The sequence below is a fragment of the Gouania willdenowi genome, chromosome 6, assembly GCF_900634775.1.
Source record: "Gouania willdenowi chromosome 6, fGouWil2.1, whole genome shotgun sequence".
Classification (NCBI taxonomy): domain Eukaryota; kingdom Metazoa; phylum Chordata; class Actinopteri; order Blenniiformes; family Gobiesocidae; genus Gouania; species Gouania willdenowi.
In genome coordinates this window covers 23,344,292-23,361,806 of record NC_041049.1, presented here as the reverse complement: position 1 = coordinate 23,361,806, position 17,515 = coordinate 23,344,292, and the positions used below count along the sequence as shown (strand labels likewise).

Below are 17,515 nucleotides of genomic sequence, written 5' to 3'. Positions count from 1 at the left end.
GACAAACATCTAGTCCTAATATATCTGGAGAATCCGTGTATCATTCGTTCAGTTGTTTTTCATTATGTAACAAAAACATGAAAAACAGAAAAAAATATCCCTCATTATTTGATATTTGTTTCCAAAACCAAAATGAAAAAGCGAAAGAAGGCTTGTTTTTTCAAATTCAAGCTCTTTTGCTTCGGTACAGAAAATGAAAAACGGAAAACAAACACCTTTATTCGTTTTCTCCATTACCGATTTGCCAAAGTACGTGACCCGAAAGTGAAGCGTTACACATTATGCGATATCTTTCGCTCTGCAACACTTAGGATTCTCTAAATCCTCCGAAATGTCCATGAGGAGATTCTGTGCTCAACACCAGCTAAAGCGAAAAGGACACGTTTCGGATGCACAGTTGTAAGCAGCGATCTTATCATGCCGGACTGCCGTTAGCGTAGCCGTTAGTGTCGGATGAGCGTACACTTCCGGGTCACGTACTTTGACAAATCGGTAATGGAGAAAACGAAAACAGGTGTTTGTTTTCCTTTTTTTTTACAAAGCAAAAGAGCTTGAATTTGAAAAACAAGGTGTTTTCTGTTTTTTTCATTTTTGGTTTTGGAAACAAATACCAAATAATGAGTGTTTTATTCATTTTTCATGTTTTTGTTACATAATGAAAAACGACTGAACGAATGATACACGGATTCTGGAGCTTTTATACTTGCTTAAAGTGTTAGGGCATCTGCTCACACACTTCAACTGGCTTTAAAACAGACTCGGACTGAGACTCCTTTGTCTTGCTAAATATCAATAGAGTAAAAAGAAAGTAGTCATATTTAAGTAAATTGCGAGTATTTTCTAAGGTCAACATAGCTGGGTAATTACAATTTCATTACCACAGGAAATTTCTGTATTGAAATAATTTTATTATTTTGAAAAAACATGTACTGTATATAAATGTAATGTTCAATAAATAAACCTGATAATGCCTGTATGTTTGCTGTAAATATTAAACCCATTAATTACTTTTGTAAGTTAGACAATTCAATTTTACGCATTTATGACTAAAAAGCTATTTTTAATTTTAATCAACTCAATCTTAAATGACTAATATGCATTTTCTCTTAAGACTAAAACTTAAATCTAAAATAGCTTTCAAAATTAACACTGGCTCTGGATCATCCAGTTTGGCCCTCAGGATGAGTTTTAATTTCTTAGAAACAATAATAATTAGGTACAGTGTGAAAGCTAACATTTGCATGGTTTGACCCATTTGAGCTCAAACTGGGCTGTATGTGACCCCTGTGCTGGACCACCCTGATCTAAACCTTTCCACCTTAATGACCAGTTAAGGATCTCAGTAAAGCTCGATTGTGTTATAATTGAGGAAAATAAAGTCTTTGTCTATTGTATCTTTATCTGTCATTACTTCTTGTGTTTTATGGCAAACAAAAGATGGCGTCATATTTCTGGATGCTGCTAATATGTTTATTCCTAGTATCACACAACAGGTTTAGAGTTGATCAGATGTGGGAGCTTTCTCATGTATTATAGTCATGATTCAGCTTTATTGGTCCTGAAACCAAACTCTTGTATTTGAGGTCACAACCTTCGTGTTATATTGATCACAAAACTCATCAGATTAACTACCTCTGTTTTGGCTCCCACTCCGAACAATGAAAAATTGTATTGATCGACATTCGAGGGGAGGAAAATAGCGCCGTGTGATGGAGGTAGACTGTGATCTTCAAGGACAAACAGGGCAGAATAAACACAGAGGATTCTCTCTGCCTGAGAGGTTATTGTCTATTTCCTTTGGGGATTCAGCGAAAGCCACACGACACATGATTCTGAACATAATGGCCTCCCCGGGTCAGCTTTGTTTATCTTTACACTTGAAGCACACAGATCATACTGGGCTACATTAATCATTGCTTTGGACTTTAAGAGATACTGTAGTTCTTTGCCTGTGATGATGGAATGTAAAGTATGATACTGTATTATTTAGCAGAGGTGAAAGTAACTAATTACAAGTACTCACGTTACTGTAATTGAGTAGCTTTTATGGGTTTTTTTTTTTTTAAGTATCTTTCTGAATCAGTCATTTTAATTGTACTTAAGTACGTTTTAGAAGAAGTTAGGTTTTTTTCTACATCCAACCATTACTGAGTAAATTGTTACTTTCTGTGGTAATTTTTTAAATTTCTGTTTGATGGTCTTTTCATAAATGTTCATAAATGTAGCTATACTTGGAGCCTGATAATTTGTTTTAATTTTGAATTAAATTCATTATTGTTATTTTATTTAAAAAAAGAATTGCATTTTGACAAACCTTTAGTTTATACAGATGCCTTTGTGGAAAATAAATTAAGATCCGATTTCTTCCTTTTTCAGTTTATACATGAGATGTTTACTGTATGCAAGGGAACCGTGGTAAGATTTATTACCAAAAATAAACTTGGGGGGTGAAAGTAACTTGTAACTTTTACTTTGAGTTCTATTTAATTGAGCTACATTTTACTTGTACTTGAGTAACAGTACTTCTACTTGAGTAGGATACATCTGTACTCTTTACACCTGTATTTAGCAATTAAAGCCGAGACAATCCCATTGCTGTTTTACATTGAAATCCCAGTCATAAACTAGTGAAATGACATTTATTTAACCAAAATTCTTGGTTGAAAACCAAATACATTAAAGCTGATATCCGGAGTTTCTGAGAAACGTCTCGATGTCCCGCCCTAAACAACCTCACTTCCTCCCCTGCAATCTATCAGAAGCCACGCCTCTACTTTTCTGCACGCACATCGCGGAACATAACAAGGTAGCATCGGGTCACATTGATATAGGTCTATAGGTCAGGTAAAAGCCTAAATCATATTAACCTGTTTGCTGTTGTGACGTGTGGCCTTGTTTCCGTGCACAGTTCCACATTCACTTTGATTGACAGTCTCAAAAACAGGAAGTCTAAGCGTATTGGCTGGGCGCTCGTTTCCATTTGTATAAGAGTCTATAGGACGAAGGAGAGACTTATATACATTAATGTATATGAATGACCACCGGCAGTAGACCATAGTAAAAGACTAGTTAGGTATTTTTTCACATTTCAAAAGAATCATACATAAACAGATTTCTCAGAAACTCCAGATATCAGCTTTAATGTGTGACAGTGTTGTTCTAAGACAGGGGTCTGCAACCTGCAGCTCTGGAGCCTCATGTGGCTCTTTGACTCTTTTGCAATGGCTCCCTGTAGCTTTAAAAAAAATATTATAATAATGAATTGTTATTTCTTACAGATGGTATTAATAATAAAATTCTGGCAAAACCATTTGATAACCTAAAAATAAATCAATTTGCGCAACAAGTCGGCCACCTTCCTACTTCACTTTTCCTTTTGCTTGATATGTTGCAAGAAATTAGCATGTGTTCACTGACATGATCACGTGACCTCAAATTCAAGTTATATGTTGTAGCCCTTCAAATCCAGTAATTCATAAAATGATTCGATATTATTTTTTTTTTTTGGCTCCGGAAGGACCTTAATCCAAGTGAGATTTGGCAAAATGGGTTGTTTGGGAGTAAAGGTTGCAGACGCCTGTTCTAATACTAAATCATCCATCCATCCATCCATCCATCCATCCATCCATCCATCCATCCATCTATTCACCATGTAAAATGCAAATCTCATCTGAGATTACCCATAATTCCTACAGATTCCATTAAGTGTAATTCGATCATTTTTACTCTTGAATGAAGCTACAGCAGATTTGTTTTACTCTCCGCAGAATGATATGGTTCTTGTGTATTTACATTTTATTCCTAGTGTCAACATGGATCCCCCTCCTGCTGAGCTCCTAGCTAAACGCTGAATAGGCTCCATCAGTTTGTCTCTACTTGTGTCTTTTACCCTATTCTGAGCTGAATAGAGGAGAATGAGTGAATTGTATCAGTGTTTCGTTTTTTATTCATTTGTGTAGGAAACAAATGTCTTGGGTGAAATGTTTATGGAGCATATACTTTAGAAAGGGTTGGGGTCAATTATAATTGTAATCGCATAATTGATAATTAATTACAAATATGGCGTAGTTGTAATTTAAAGAAATCTGTTGCTTTTGTAATTGAGTTCAGATAATTGACTTTGTATTTGTTATTGAAAATTCTATAAAAATGGTCAATTATAATTTAACGCAAAACTGTGGAACCATGTTACAGTTCTATGTACAGTTCTACACATGTAGTGAACAATTATTAAAATATGTTTCAAATCAAGCTTTCCCATATTTTACCATTAAAATAAAATTGAAATCTAGCAGTATACAGACACAAAAGAGGCTGAGATACCCACATCATTAATATTAAAACATGTATTTTCATTGATTAGGAAGCCTAACAATGTAACCAATAGAAAGGAAAGAAATTAAATGATAGATATTTGTTTTTAGTGTATTTTACAGATGATTTAAGACCTGTTATCGTTAGAGATGCTAACAGAAAGCTAACACAAGAAGAAGGTTAGCTTTTATTAGGTTATTTATTTCTGGCTCATTAATTATGATTAATTGTAATTGAACTTTAGTAATTGAGAATGTAATTGTAATTGACTTTCTGAGGATAAAATATAATTGAAATTTAATTGTAATTTGAAAATATGCAGGTCAGTGTAATCGTAATTCATCATTTGTAATTGGACAATTGAAGACGTAATTATAACTGTAATATGTAATTGACCCCAACCCTGATTTTAGATGATATGATTGTGTATTAATCTTCAGTATGATTTCATATCTGGTAAATTGTGAGGAATATTCCAGGTTTTCATGCCTGTTTATCTGAAACTCTCCACACACACTCACACTCGTTGAAGGACGTACACACAGGAATTGTTCTTTCTCTGCAGCCTGGTGAAAAAAGATACGCTGATTTAAATTATACACCTGCAGCAACAATAATTTCATTTCCGAACCTGAGTGAAATGACTACTGAATGCTCATTTTGAACTGTAATTACTCATCTGACAAATTGTTTTCCACAATGTGTGCATGTGTGTGCGTGTGTGTTAGGGCTGGGCAATTTTGCCTGAAAAAAATCTTGTTAAATGAGTTAAAATGAATAGAACAATCCCAAAATAAAAAGTATATGAGGCTCTGTCATTCAACTATTTCAAGCTTTAACCCAGGTTTAAGCCAAAAAAAGTAACAGCAACTTCACAGTAGCTTCAATTTTCTGATTAAGAAATCAGATAACTACATATTTTATGTAACATATAACATTACAATTAAAAACATAATAAACTCTTCCCTTAGCATCTCAGCATAGTGCAAATAAAAAATTAAACATGTCTGTGGCTCACACATATAGCTACTCAAAGGGTAAACACATGTAAACAAAGAGGGGGCGGGCTCACATTGCCCTATGGCAACCCACGAGGACGGAATGCAAAAAAGTCCAAATAAACTGTGGTGGAAAAAAAAAATATTGAAAATTTTTTAAATTGAATTTGCAAAATAAAAATCCATTTTTTGGCCCAGCCCTAGTGTGTGTGTGCGTGTGTCGGTGTGTGTGTGTGTGAGGTGTTGTCAGAGACGTGTTGGCATCAATGCCCTTCTCACACTGGCACTTGGGCGTCACACTGGGTGCTGCAGAGATGCATCCTCTTCACACACACACACACACACACACACACACACACACACACACACACACACACACACACACACACACACACACACACACACACACACACACACACACACACACACACACACAGTTCTCTCACCTCTCTGCCTGCTGTGTGTGACACTCCACTTAAATATGTCACAGTGTTTGTCTCCTAATAAAGGCCACAGTAACAGCTCCATGTATCCAATTGAAAATGCAACCTCACACAGAACTGGTCTCCTACTGCTGTCCACCTAAATGGGATTGAAATGATGAAAAAAGAAGAAGTGTTATAAAGTTTAAGATTATCTTTGATACAATGGTTGTGTGAATTTTACCCGTCTAGATGCCAATTTGGACATTAAATATTACAACATGGTGATATCGTGGCTAAGTGAACATTAGTACCTTACTGTTAGTCACCCGTTAGTGCTGCTCTCTGGGTTTATGTCAGGTTTTATTGCAGTGCACTCTTTTTTCCAGCAGAGCGCTCAAGTGAGATAGCACTGGCTGCACCGTGCACACCTCTGTTTAGCACTCACTGGATTGAACACATCCAGCTGCCGGGCATTATGAGTCCTTCATAAATACTCTATTCTATATCATTTAATATCTGAGTACATACATTTGCAAGGTTGCTGCTCCACAAAATACCAAAATAAGTGTATTTGTTTTTTTATTGGGAGAAGTAGTTTTCTATTAACTGATAAGCAAAATGTAAATGTGACTGTATTCTTTGCCTTCGTACTTTTGGTGTCTATGGGTATCGTGATTGACTTCCATTTACGACAGGAGTGTCAAACTCATTTTAGTTCAGGGGCCAAATACGGAGCAGTTTATCTTAAGTAGGCCACAGATTTTAGGCGAGAAAATGAGTGATTTAATAATTATTGTGCAACAGTTTGCACATACACTGGGGCAAAAAGGTAATTAGTCAGCCACAAATTGTGCAAGTTCTCCAACTTAAAAAGATGAGCGAGGCCTGTAATTTCCATCATATGTACTGTATACCTCAACTATGAGAGACAAAATGATAAAAAAAATCCAGAAAATCACATTAAGATTTTGAATGCATTTATTTGCAAATTATGGTGGAAAATAAGTATTTGATCAATAACAAAAGTTCATCTCAATACTTTGTAATGTACCCTCTGTTGGCAATGACAGAGGTGAAACGTTTTCTGTAAGTCTTCACAAGGTTTTCACACACTATTGCTGGTATTTTTGGCCCATTCCTCCATGCAGATCTCCTCTAGAGCAGTGATGTTTTGGGGCTGTCGCTGGGCAACACGGACTTTCAACTCCCTCCAAAGATTTTCTATGGAGTTGAGATCTGGAGACTGGCTAGGCCACTCCAGGACCTTGAAATGCTTCTTACAAAGCCACACCTTTGTTGCCCTCGTGGTGTGTTTGGGATCATTATCGTGCTGAAAGACCCAGCCACGTTTCGTCTTCAATGCCCTTGCTGATGGAAGGAGATTTTCACTCAAAATCCCACGATACATGGCCCCATTCATTCTTTCCTTTACATGGATCAGTCGTCCTGGTCCCTTTGCAGAGAAACACCCAAAGCGTGATGTTACCACCCCCATGCTTTACAGTAGGTATGGTGTTCTTTCTCCTCCAAACACAACGAGTTGAGTTTTTACCAAAAAGTTCTGTTTTAGTTTCATCTGACCATATGACATTCACCCAATCCTCTTCTGGATCATCCAAATGTTCTCTAGCAAACTTCAGACGGGCCCAGACATGTACTGGCTTAAGCAGGGGGACACATCTAGCACTGCACGATGTGAATCCCTGGTGGCGTAGTGTGTTACTGATGGTAGCCTTTGTTTCTTTGGTCCCAGCTCTCTGCAGGTCAATCACTAGGTTCCCCCCCCCCCCTTGTGGTTCTGGGATTTTTACTCACCATTCTTGTGATCATTTTGACCCCACGGGGTGAGATCTTGCGTGGAGCCCCAGATCGAGGGAGATTATCAGTGGTCCTGTATGTCCATTTTCTAATAATTGCTCCCACAGTTGATTTCTTCACACCAAGCTGTTTACCTATTTGTGTGACTGTGAGTGTGACTGTTTGAGGTTGTGGACAGGTGTCTTTTATACTGATAACAAGTTCAAACAATTGCCATTAATACAGGTAAGAAGTGGAGGACAGAGGAGCCTCTTCAAGAAGAAGTTACAGGTCTGTGAGAGCCAGAAATCTGGCTTGTTTGTAGGTGACCAAATATTTATTTTACAGAGGGATTTACCAATTAATTCATTAAAAATCCTTTTTTTTTTCTCATTGTCTCTCATAGTTGAGATATACATATGATGAAAATTACAGGCCTCTCTCGTCTTTTTAAGTGGGAGTACAATTGGTGGCTGACTAAATAATTTTGCCCCACTGTACATGATAAAAAATGTACGAAACTGATAAAATCAAAGCAAGAGGTAACAGATATCAGTCCCTACAGGAACTTCGCTTTCAATTAATTTTTTATTTTATTTTGTGACCCATTTTTATGTAATTTGGTGAAATTTTGTGGAATAATTTTGAAGGAGATTGCAGGATTTTGGAAAAATTGAGAGTTATTTTAACAATTTGGGATTAAAAATGACTGGCATTGTATGAAAATGTGAGCCCGGAAAATATTGTGGCGTTTAATTGAGTTTGTGTATTCATTAAGAGATATCTACAAATAAATTGAATTATGGTTTTAAATAATGATTACTCAGACTTTTTTTGCTTTCTGCTGCGGGACCAAATTGGATGCTCTGAAGAGTCGGATTTGGCCCCCGGGCCGTGGGTGTGACACGTGTGATTTACAAGAGGGGATACATTTCCTTTGCATATTCTGCATAACTCTAAAATGTATTTAAATCTCATTACTAAAGCCATCATCCCACTGACATAAAGCAGTTGTTTACTAGGTTTCATGTTTTTTTTATGTTCATCTGGATTTAAAGGTTATTTGATTTTTTCTGGTGCTGCTGGCTTTTATGGTTGGTTGGTGTAATAGCTGCCAATCTCTCAGTTTCTGTCACTGTGCTTCGTGGTGCATGATCTCAGAGCTTTCACTTTATTCTCAGTTCCTTATTGATTAACAGACTAAAGGAAGCAACCCTTTCAGAAGGTCACAAATGCAATCAGGCAAAAACTCACTGAAAGATTTATCAAAAAGAGTGCTTAAAGGCAGGGTAGGTAATTTTTTTTGGTTGAAATTGTTTTCATGTCCTGACATAAATTAAGATCTTATGTGCATCTGAATAAGGAAAGAAGAACCTGTAAACCTGTAAAAACTTTGACCAATGAAAAAAGACGGTTTGTTTTTTATTAACCAATCGCGTCTCCCTCTCTCACAAGCACAAGCTCACACTCAAAGCACGTCACCAGTGATAGAGTTAAAACTGAGCTTTTAGTCATGTTGTTTAACATATATAATGATAAAGTTTAGTGTTTACTAATTGCTGAATGAGACATGAGACAACGTTGTTTCCACACAATACAAGGGATGAACTTTAGGCCGCTTTTGGAGCACCGGCGCTCATGCATGTGAGTGAGGGGCGTGGCTTTAGAGGGAGCACAGAGCGGAGGGGGCGGGTAAAAGCGGAGCACTCGGAGGATGCTACTTTCAAACTCATGCTAGTTTTTGAGAATTACCTACCCTGCCTTTAAACTATCAGAAGACAGACTTTTAAAGAAAATATGTTGAGTGTCCTGTCATCTCAGTCTTCTAATTATCCATTGTAACAATAAATCTGTTCTTCAGTACTTTATAGAAATGTCTTTTCATCCCTTTGTCTCCTCAGTACTCTGGAAACAACGTTTGACACGACTGTAACCACAGAGGTCAATGGCCGCAGTATGCCCGCCCTCACTGCCCGCTCCTCCCCCATGGCCTGGCGTCTGGGCCAGTCACAAACACAAACCCCCCGACTCCAGGCCGGCGAAGCCCCCTCAATACCAAGTGGTTACCCTGCAGCCAGGAACAGCACAACGGGTGCTGGTGCCAGCACCACTGCAGGGCGCTACAGCGGCCACTCAGACCCCTCCAGGTTTGTCAACGCCCTGAGGCGAACCACAGCTGCAGGGGTGAAGGGGGCGGAGCAAGGGGAGAGGGAAGAAGCAGGGCTGGAAGGAGGGAAGCAGATGGAAGTTGCAGGTTACGTGAGTGATGGAGACATCCTAGGGAGGAACTGCCGGATGGATGTGACAGCCAGCGGGTAGGATGAGATTTCCTCTGACTCAGCATTAATAATAATCTCTATACATCCAGTCAGCAAGGCTTTTTACTTCACACTGTGTTACATACTAACACCTATCATAATGAATTTGACTTCAGTGTGTAATCAGTTTTCTTCTGATGTATAACTTTTAAAAAATGAAAATGTGTGTGAGCAAAAGTATGTGTAACCCAGTCTCGGCAAACTACGGCCCGTGGCCCACATCTGGCTCATGACATTGTGTAATTTGGGCCTGTAAACCTTCTAACATATGAAAACATTTGTAATGGTGAACTTAATAAATTGATGCACATCTCACCTGAGTACAATAAGTCAACATAATTGATGCGATTGATATGATGATTGAACATAGGAATCAAAGAACTGTATCAACAACAATGATTAAGCAACACAAGTGCAGGCTAAGGCTTCAGAATAAACTAATGCAACTATCGGCATGTTGCTGTATCTGGGCAGATTTGACCATGGATACTGTGTGTTTAACAAGTTAGTGTTTTCTGTAGACATTTCACTAAATCATTAGTTTGCTGATTAATAGTTTGGAATGGTAGTAGTTCAACGAGGGATGTCAATTTCACAAATATTCTATATTTTAAACTGAATTATGTTTTTTTTTTTTCTGTTCTAATTCTACTTTCAAAATGTAAACTATTTATCTGCTGCAGATTTGCTGTTGAATATCAAACAACTCTTTCTAAATGTATTTTGAATGCTTGCTAGCATGTGATTTTGACAAAAAATATGTCTCATTCAATATACACCAGAAAATGGAAATATAGTTCTCTGAAGGACAAACATTTAGCTAAAAGTGACTTTTCATGTCTTTATATTTTAACAGTCCTGTTTCTAATTGCTGCAAGTGCATACTTCACAAATCCAAGTTAAAGATAAGCGATACAAACACATTAGTGCAGACATAGGCAACTGGCGGCCCGGGGGCCAAATGCGGCCCTCGGCCTTATTTTGTGCTGCCCCCCAAACCAAGATTGTAATTCATGAAGTTTTACGTTATATGAAGCCCAACATAACACACAAAACTCCAAAAACACAGAAAACGACAGCAAAATGCACAAAATGTCATCAAAAGTACACAAAACGATAAACAAATACACACTAAACAACCGCTTACACACAAAATGACTACAAAAACAACAACATATACATAGGACTTCAAAGACACACAAAATGCCAGCAAATTTGCAGAAAATGAAAGAAAAACACACAAAAAGACAACATTAACACAAAAACATGGTACAAAAACACACACAACGACTCGGAAAACACACAAAAAGGCAACAAAAATGTCCCATATTGACAAGAAAATAGACAAAAGGATTACAAAAACCAAACTATTTGTCCTTTCCTGTATTAAAGCTCAGATTTGGTCATTTTTCTAAAAGCTAACGTAAAAGTTGACAATGTGGTCCTCGGATCAGACAGTCATATTTTTGTGGCCACGCTCTGCATTAGTGTATCTGCCTTTCTGGTGTCAAATCAATAATAATTAGAGTATGTTGTAGCTTCCAGCTTTCATGTGCTCTTTAGATTTTTGTCGTACACAACAAATCATACAATATTCTATCCAAAAATAGGTTATCTGGTTGCTCTCATTTAGGTACCAGTGATGGACTGGTGATCGCCCAGGCCGAGGCCTTACTCTCTGTAGTGCCAGAGTCAGATGACAGAGTTTCTGACATGCATTTGCCATGTTTGTGAAGAAAACAAAACATGAACAATACAATACGCCCCTGTTAACTAGCTAGTGAATTAGACATGTGTGAACAAAATGTTCTGCTGAAAAAAAAACCTTATCCGACCCAGAACACAATCTGACTGTTCACAAACAAAGGCAGGATGAATCAAGCTATAGAAAAAAATTATTGACAATCTTTCACGAATAAACACATTAGTCGTAAATGATAACCTTCGATAAGTTGACGATTCTGAGGTCAGGCAAGGTTTGTGTAATTAAAATTAATTCTAAGGTAATGGGCCGTGTCATTTTTAACACAAAAACAAACAATCTTGGGTTGGGGGAACCTCCCTGTCTGTCTGCCATAGAAACACTGGAAATCCCTCCACACAATAGTACGCACACACACACACATGCTCCTAATCCAATCACAGATCAGACCATGGACGTACCACCAGCAAAAATGTATTCCACTTTAACGAAAGAAAATTACATTGGATAATGCATTAAGATAACTATGCTAAAGCATTCGACTTTTCAATTTCAATCAAAATCGCTTAATCCAAACCCAAGGGCCAAACCCTTATTCTTTGTGAGTGAATACAAAACTTGCTGACATCCACCAAGGCTGCTGATAAATGTTAATGCTTTAGAAATGGAAGGTCCAAATAATACATTCATGTTAACCTTGGCAGCACCAAACAATGACAGATTACCCTATGGAAAAGGGATAAGTCGGTCCTTTTCAACCTTATGACAGAAGAAAGAGACGTTAATGAAAAGCTACTTACATTCTATACTGTGTCTCAGTGATAGCACAGTGTGTATGTGAAGTGTTTCACAAGAATACCTGAACACTAATGATCTCCCTGTCATTATAGCTGTGTCTAAAACTCTTCACTCTCCAACGATCACACATCTTCAAAAACGTTGCTGATCATAAAATGCTAAATATGCTTATTATTATTAAACAAAGCAGTTGAAGTCTAATTTTTTTTTCTTCCCCCTTTTGTCTTTTACGTAAATGCTTGTTGTCGTCGTCTCCCTCTCATGAACTCTCCTCCAACAGATACCTGACAGACGGCGGCCTCCATCTATATGCACGAAACACGGGACGCTCAGACGGAGCTTCTCCTCGGGAAACGTCCCAGCGGGGAAGCAAAGAGATGCACGGTGACATCGACAGGTAAAGATTTCCCGTTCTATCAGCTTAATGATTCACTCAGGTAAAGCTTGGCTTCCATTTAGTTTAAAGATTCATCCAAGGACAAGCACGCTGTTAAGACTCAGCAGCATATTGTTAGTGCAGGCTTTTGGCTCATGTTGCTCTTTCAGTCTATCACACTGTGAGTTAACACTCCGAGGCCCCGATTTTGGTAATCTAAAGCACAGCATGCATTTATTAATTATTCAAGGTGTTATCAGAAGGTGTTCACCCTGAAGAAGAGGCAAAGCACCTTTATAATGAACCCACTGTAAACCATCACATTATTGTTATAGCTATAGTGTCCATCAGCTGTTACCATATGCTTTTTCAAAGAATTGTGTCACGTCTTTAGGAGATGACATTTTTTGGGCGAACAGGTAATTAATAATTATTTAATTGTGCCCAAGGTTCCCAAAGTGGGGTACGGGTGCCACCAGGGGTACGCAAATTGTCATAGGGGGTACGTGAATAGAAATTAAAAACAGTGTGACAACATTGGAAACTAAAATATAAACAGACCAGCAGTCAGGAGCCTGCATGCATTGCCACAAATGACACATTGGCCATAAGACGACCTTGTCGCAAAAAAACTCAGCAAAAAAGTGCAAATATGGCGATTGCTACGTTGTGTTGCGCTAGACAAACATGTTTGATGCCCTTTGCCACCGAATACTGAGAAACTGTGAAAGTGGATTTTCAGCTGTGACAAACATGAAAACAAAATAGAACAAGATTTAAGACTCTCTCCAATCCAGCCAAACATTGCAGAGCGATGTGCATCCTCTCAACTACACGATTCTCATTAAAGTTGTAGCCAGTTGTATTTCACAGTTTCAGGGTGATGAATGTATGTATTTATGTATGTGTTATTGGTAAATGTTTAATTCAACAAATGTTTGGTAGATTTCTTTTTCCCAAAATAAAAGATTTCTCACTGATAATACCAGTTGGCTAATTAATTAAACAAATCTGAATAATGTTTTTATTTTTTTTTTGTTTTCTTACAGATTAATATTCTTTTTATTATTATATTTTATTCCCCAAAAGGATAGTAAAATCCAGAGACAAATTTCACTGTAGGGCTCCTTTCTATCGGACATTACATTGTTATGTTTGTAAAGTGCAGGAGCAGGGGGTACATGACTTCAGGTTAAATGTCTGAAGGGGTACAGCCCACAACTATGAAAAGTTTGAGAACCACTGCCCTACAATCATCCATCCATCCATCCATCGTCATACCCGCTTATTCCCGTTTACCAGGGTCGCGGGGGTCTGCCGGTGCCAATCTCCGGCTCTGCCCTACCATCATGTAATCAATATTTTTTTACTTAAAAAGTAAATTATCAAAAGAAAACAAATGAAAAGGGAAGTTTTTTCCTTGAATTTCTGTGGTTTGCACTTTATATTGTTCATATTTCTTCTCCATGAAGAAAGAAATTACAGGGGGAAAAAACAAACAAACAAAGTAAGCAGAACAGGAAGTTTGTGTTCTGGGACTTTGGACCCTAATAAAAGCAATTACAATAGGGTCCTCCTGGCCTTCGGACCCTAATAATATGATGGTTGGAATACTGACATTGACGCAAGGTCGATTTAAAAATACCACTGTGCAGTCAGTCATAGCAGCCCCCCCACTGACCTGCTGCTCAAACTTCATGGTCCCTTCTTGTTGGTTTCAAGGTATGTACAGTTAACTAATTTTTTAAAAAGCTTTGCATAAGATTGTGTAGGAGACATTCCTATTTAAGGCTGGGTCTGTGCTGGTGCTTTAGGCAGCAGTGATGAAATGATGATGCCTGCTTCCCCTGAAGAAGCCTCCTGGCAAACAGCCACCTGATAGGATCCGTTCCCTTCGTCCAACGTTCTCCTTGCCCCTACAGAAATACACACATATGCACACATGGAAGTACACTCTGCTTTCTGCAGCTTGGCTGTGACAAGTGATAGTCAGCAGCTGAGCTGTCTGAAATGCAACAAAGCTCAGTCGAAGAAATTCATTTCCCAAGCAATCGCTCACTGAGCCTGACACCTCAGCCCATATTTACGCTTCAGAGAAGAGGATCTGCTTTCCATGACTGGCTCCACCTCCATCACGAGGCTTTATTTTCCTCATAGCTTCCCTGGATTAACATGAGTAGTGATAAAGCTAAGCTCAGCCAGCCTTATTGCTCCTGTGAAAGCCTGCTCAACTCATGCTCTTTTTTTAAGTAAAAAAAAAAAAACCCACACAAAATCATTTGTTTTGATTATTTCAGTAAAAAGAAGACTCAGACTGACTTTTAGGTAACACTTTACTAAACATGATACATAAGGCTGACATTATGCTCTCATTATTATGACACGACACCTGTAATTAGCATGTGGCAGCTCCAAGGCTATGGAACAAGCTACCGTAAAATATAAGGGAGGCCATTTTTAAATCTCTTTTAAAAGACATGTCTGTATGCATGTCTTGTTATTATTAGAAGTTTTCTTTTAAATACTGGTATTTTATATTGTTGTATGTCTGGGTTTTATGTTTTGTTGTGCAGCACTTTGGTCAAACCGTGTTTGTTGTTAAATGTGTTCTATAAATACATTGGATTGGATTTGCATGTGACCTTGTAACAAATGACAAGCTGAAAAAATAAAAGTTACCCTAACCCTCATAATTTAGCGAAAGGTGTTATAATTTAGCAAACGACACTTAATGACAGTCTTCATGACACCTTATTCATGCTAATAACAGATAATGACAGTATAATGTCAGTCGAAATGAAGTGTTACCGACTTTTGTTTGTAGATCAAACTCCCTTGAGCCTTGATATGTGTTCTGCTTCCTTCTGTTTGACTCCCCTGGCAACTAAGGCTGTAGATGGGGAGCCCACAGGTGACAGCCAGGACCTTCTAGGACTTCACATCAGAAGAGTGATCATCAAATGTGTGCCTTTTAAAAGTTTTTTAGAAGCTTAGGTAGTAAATGATGTAAGATGCAAGTAAAAGACATCAATCTTAAAGCTTCTAACAAAGCTAGAAATAGTAAAACGCAGACTGACACCACTGTAACTGTTTCCGTCTGCTATAGCATCACAGCACAGTAGCTGGGATGTTATCCACATGTTTCTAACATGTCACATCTGTTGGCGGCAGAAAAATGAGTTGAGCTGAACAGGTCAGTTTGCTGATCTTTTAGGTAGAAAAAAAACAAGACAAATAACTTTGCACTCCATTTATTTTCTAGAAAACTTAGTGCAACATTTTTCCGCTCATTTAATACAAACAACATTTAACTTGAGGTGTCAATCCAATGTTTAAATACAATTTTGAATCATATAAAAACAAATTCAAGCGCAATATTAGGCATGACACCTTCATCCTTTAAACAGGTTAGTGTATGGGGAAAAAAAAAGGCATGACACCTTTTTTTTAAACATGGAGAGTGAATTAAAAACTATCCTATGCTCACATCAGCAAAAATGAATGAAAGAAGGAAAACAAAGCAGATCTGAGTTCATATCATTTCAAATTCCCACAATTGTCAAGGATGGCCATCCGGACTAGAGCCAATATTTATTTAATAAGAGCCTTAAAAAACATGGATGGACGGAACCATAAACATGACGACATTACGCACACACAGCTGTTCCTTTCTCTCTCTCTCTCCCTGTCTCTCTTCAATTCTCCGCACTCACACTTTTTTCCGTCAACCAATCCGCGGACCACGTGCGTGCCCAATCGTGGAGAGAAATCCACGCGGATCACGGATCAATGATGATCCGTTGCACCACTGCTCTTAGGTGAACTTTCAAGCCCCACCTGCGCCCATTGCCCCACAAATAATCCGGACAAATTTTCAAATGTATTGAACTAAGGGAACAAGTAACATCATATTTCAAAATCAATCAATAACCCAAAAAATGAAATTAAACTGATTACTTGCATGCAAAACAAATGTAAAAGTGCAGTAGTCAAAAATACAGGACATAGCAAAACGTTGTTTGCTGTCTGTGTCTAAAAGATTAAGAAAACAAAAAAAGGAAATGCAGCGCACGTACGAAATGAACTAACAGGGAACAAGAAACATCATGTTTCATAATGCAACAAACAGATTTTATGAATAAAACGATATGATACTAATCACCTGTATAAAAACCAAATTTACAAGTGTTAGTTAATGACTAGTAGTTAATTAGTCAAAAATACAGGAGATAAAGGAACATTGTCGTCAATTTGTGGCAAAAAGGAAATTCATCTTTTCAGTCATTTTGAATTATTATTATTGCACTTTAGTTCCAGGTTATATTTTGTTCCCAGTCGCATATCAAATGGTCTAGTAATGAAATGCTTTTTTTTTAACATTTCTGCTACATTTTTAGGCTTCTCATTACTACTTTATATGTAGGCGTTTGTCGCGCCCCACCTGTCATACCTCTATTCCCCACTAGGGGGGCACGCCACACTTTAAAAAGCACTGGATTAACTGATCTATTGTTGCGAAAGCTTTTCGTAGGCTACATCTGTAGTTCGTGCATGAGCATGAGTGGGTGTTAACTTTTTCTTTTCTGTTTGTCATTTTTCAAATCTATTCAAATTTAATTTTTAAAAAAAAAATATACAAAATTGTCCTCCTTTGACCTCCTCCTTTATAACAAACACAGGGATCCCTCTTCTGATCAGCTTGTTTGTAACAAAGGTAAAATACACATTGGCTAAAAGCCCGTCTCTAAAAATACCAGTCCTGTAATGCAACATAGATGAATCCGCTG

The 17,515-nt window shown here is 37.8% G+C and overlaps 1 protein-coding gene across 11 annotated transcripts in view; it reads left to right on the top strand.

The window, feature by feature from the left end:
* The window catches only part of nav3 (neuron navigator 3), a 332,783-nt gene that overhangs the window by 253,576 nt on the left and 61,692 nt on the right, over positions 1-17,515 (top strand). For 9 of the 11 annotated variants that reach the window (XM_028448750.1, XM_028448752.1, XM_028448751.1 and 6 more), the window contains 2 exons: positions 9,436-9,849; positions 12,633-12,749. In XM_028448750.1, the coding sequence (XP_028304551.1) occupies positions 9,436-9,849; positions 12,633-12,749 (531 nt within the window). The remainder of the gene's footprint in view (positions 1-9,435; positions 9,850-12,632; positions 12,750-17,515) is intronic. The other 2 variants (XM_028448749.1, XM_028448748.1) reach the window with 1 other exon arrangement.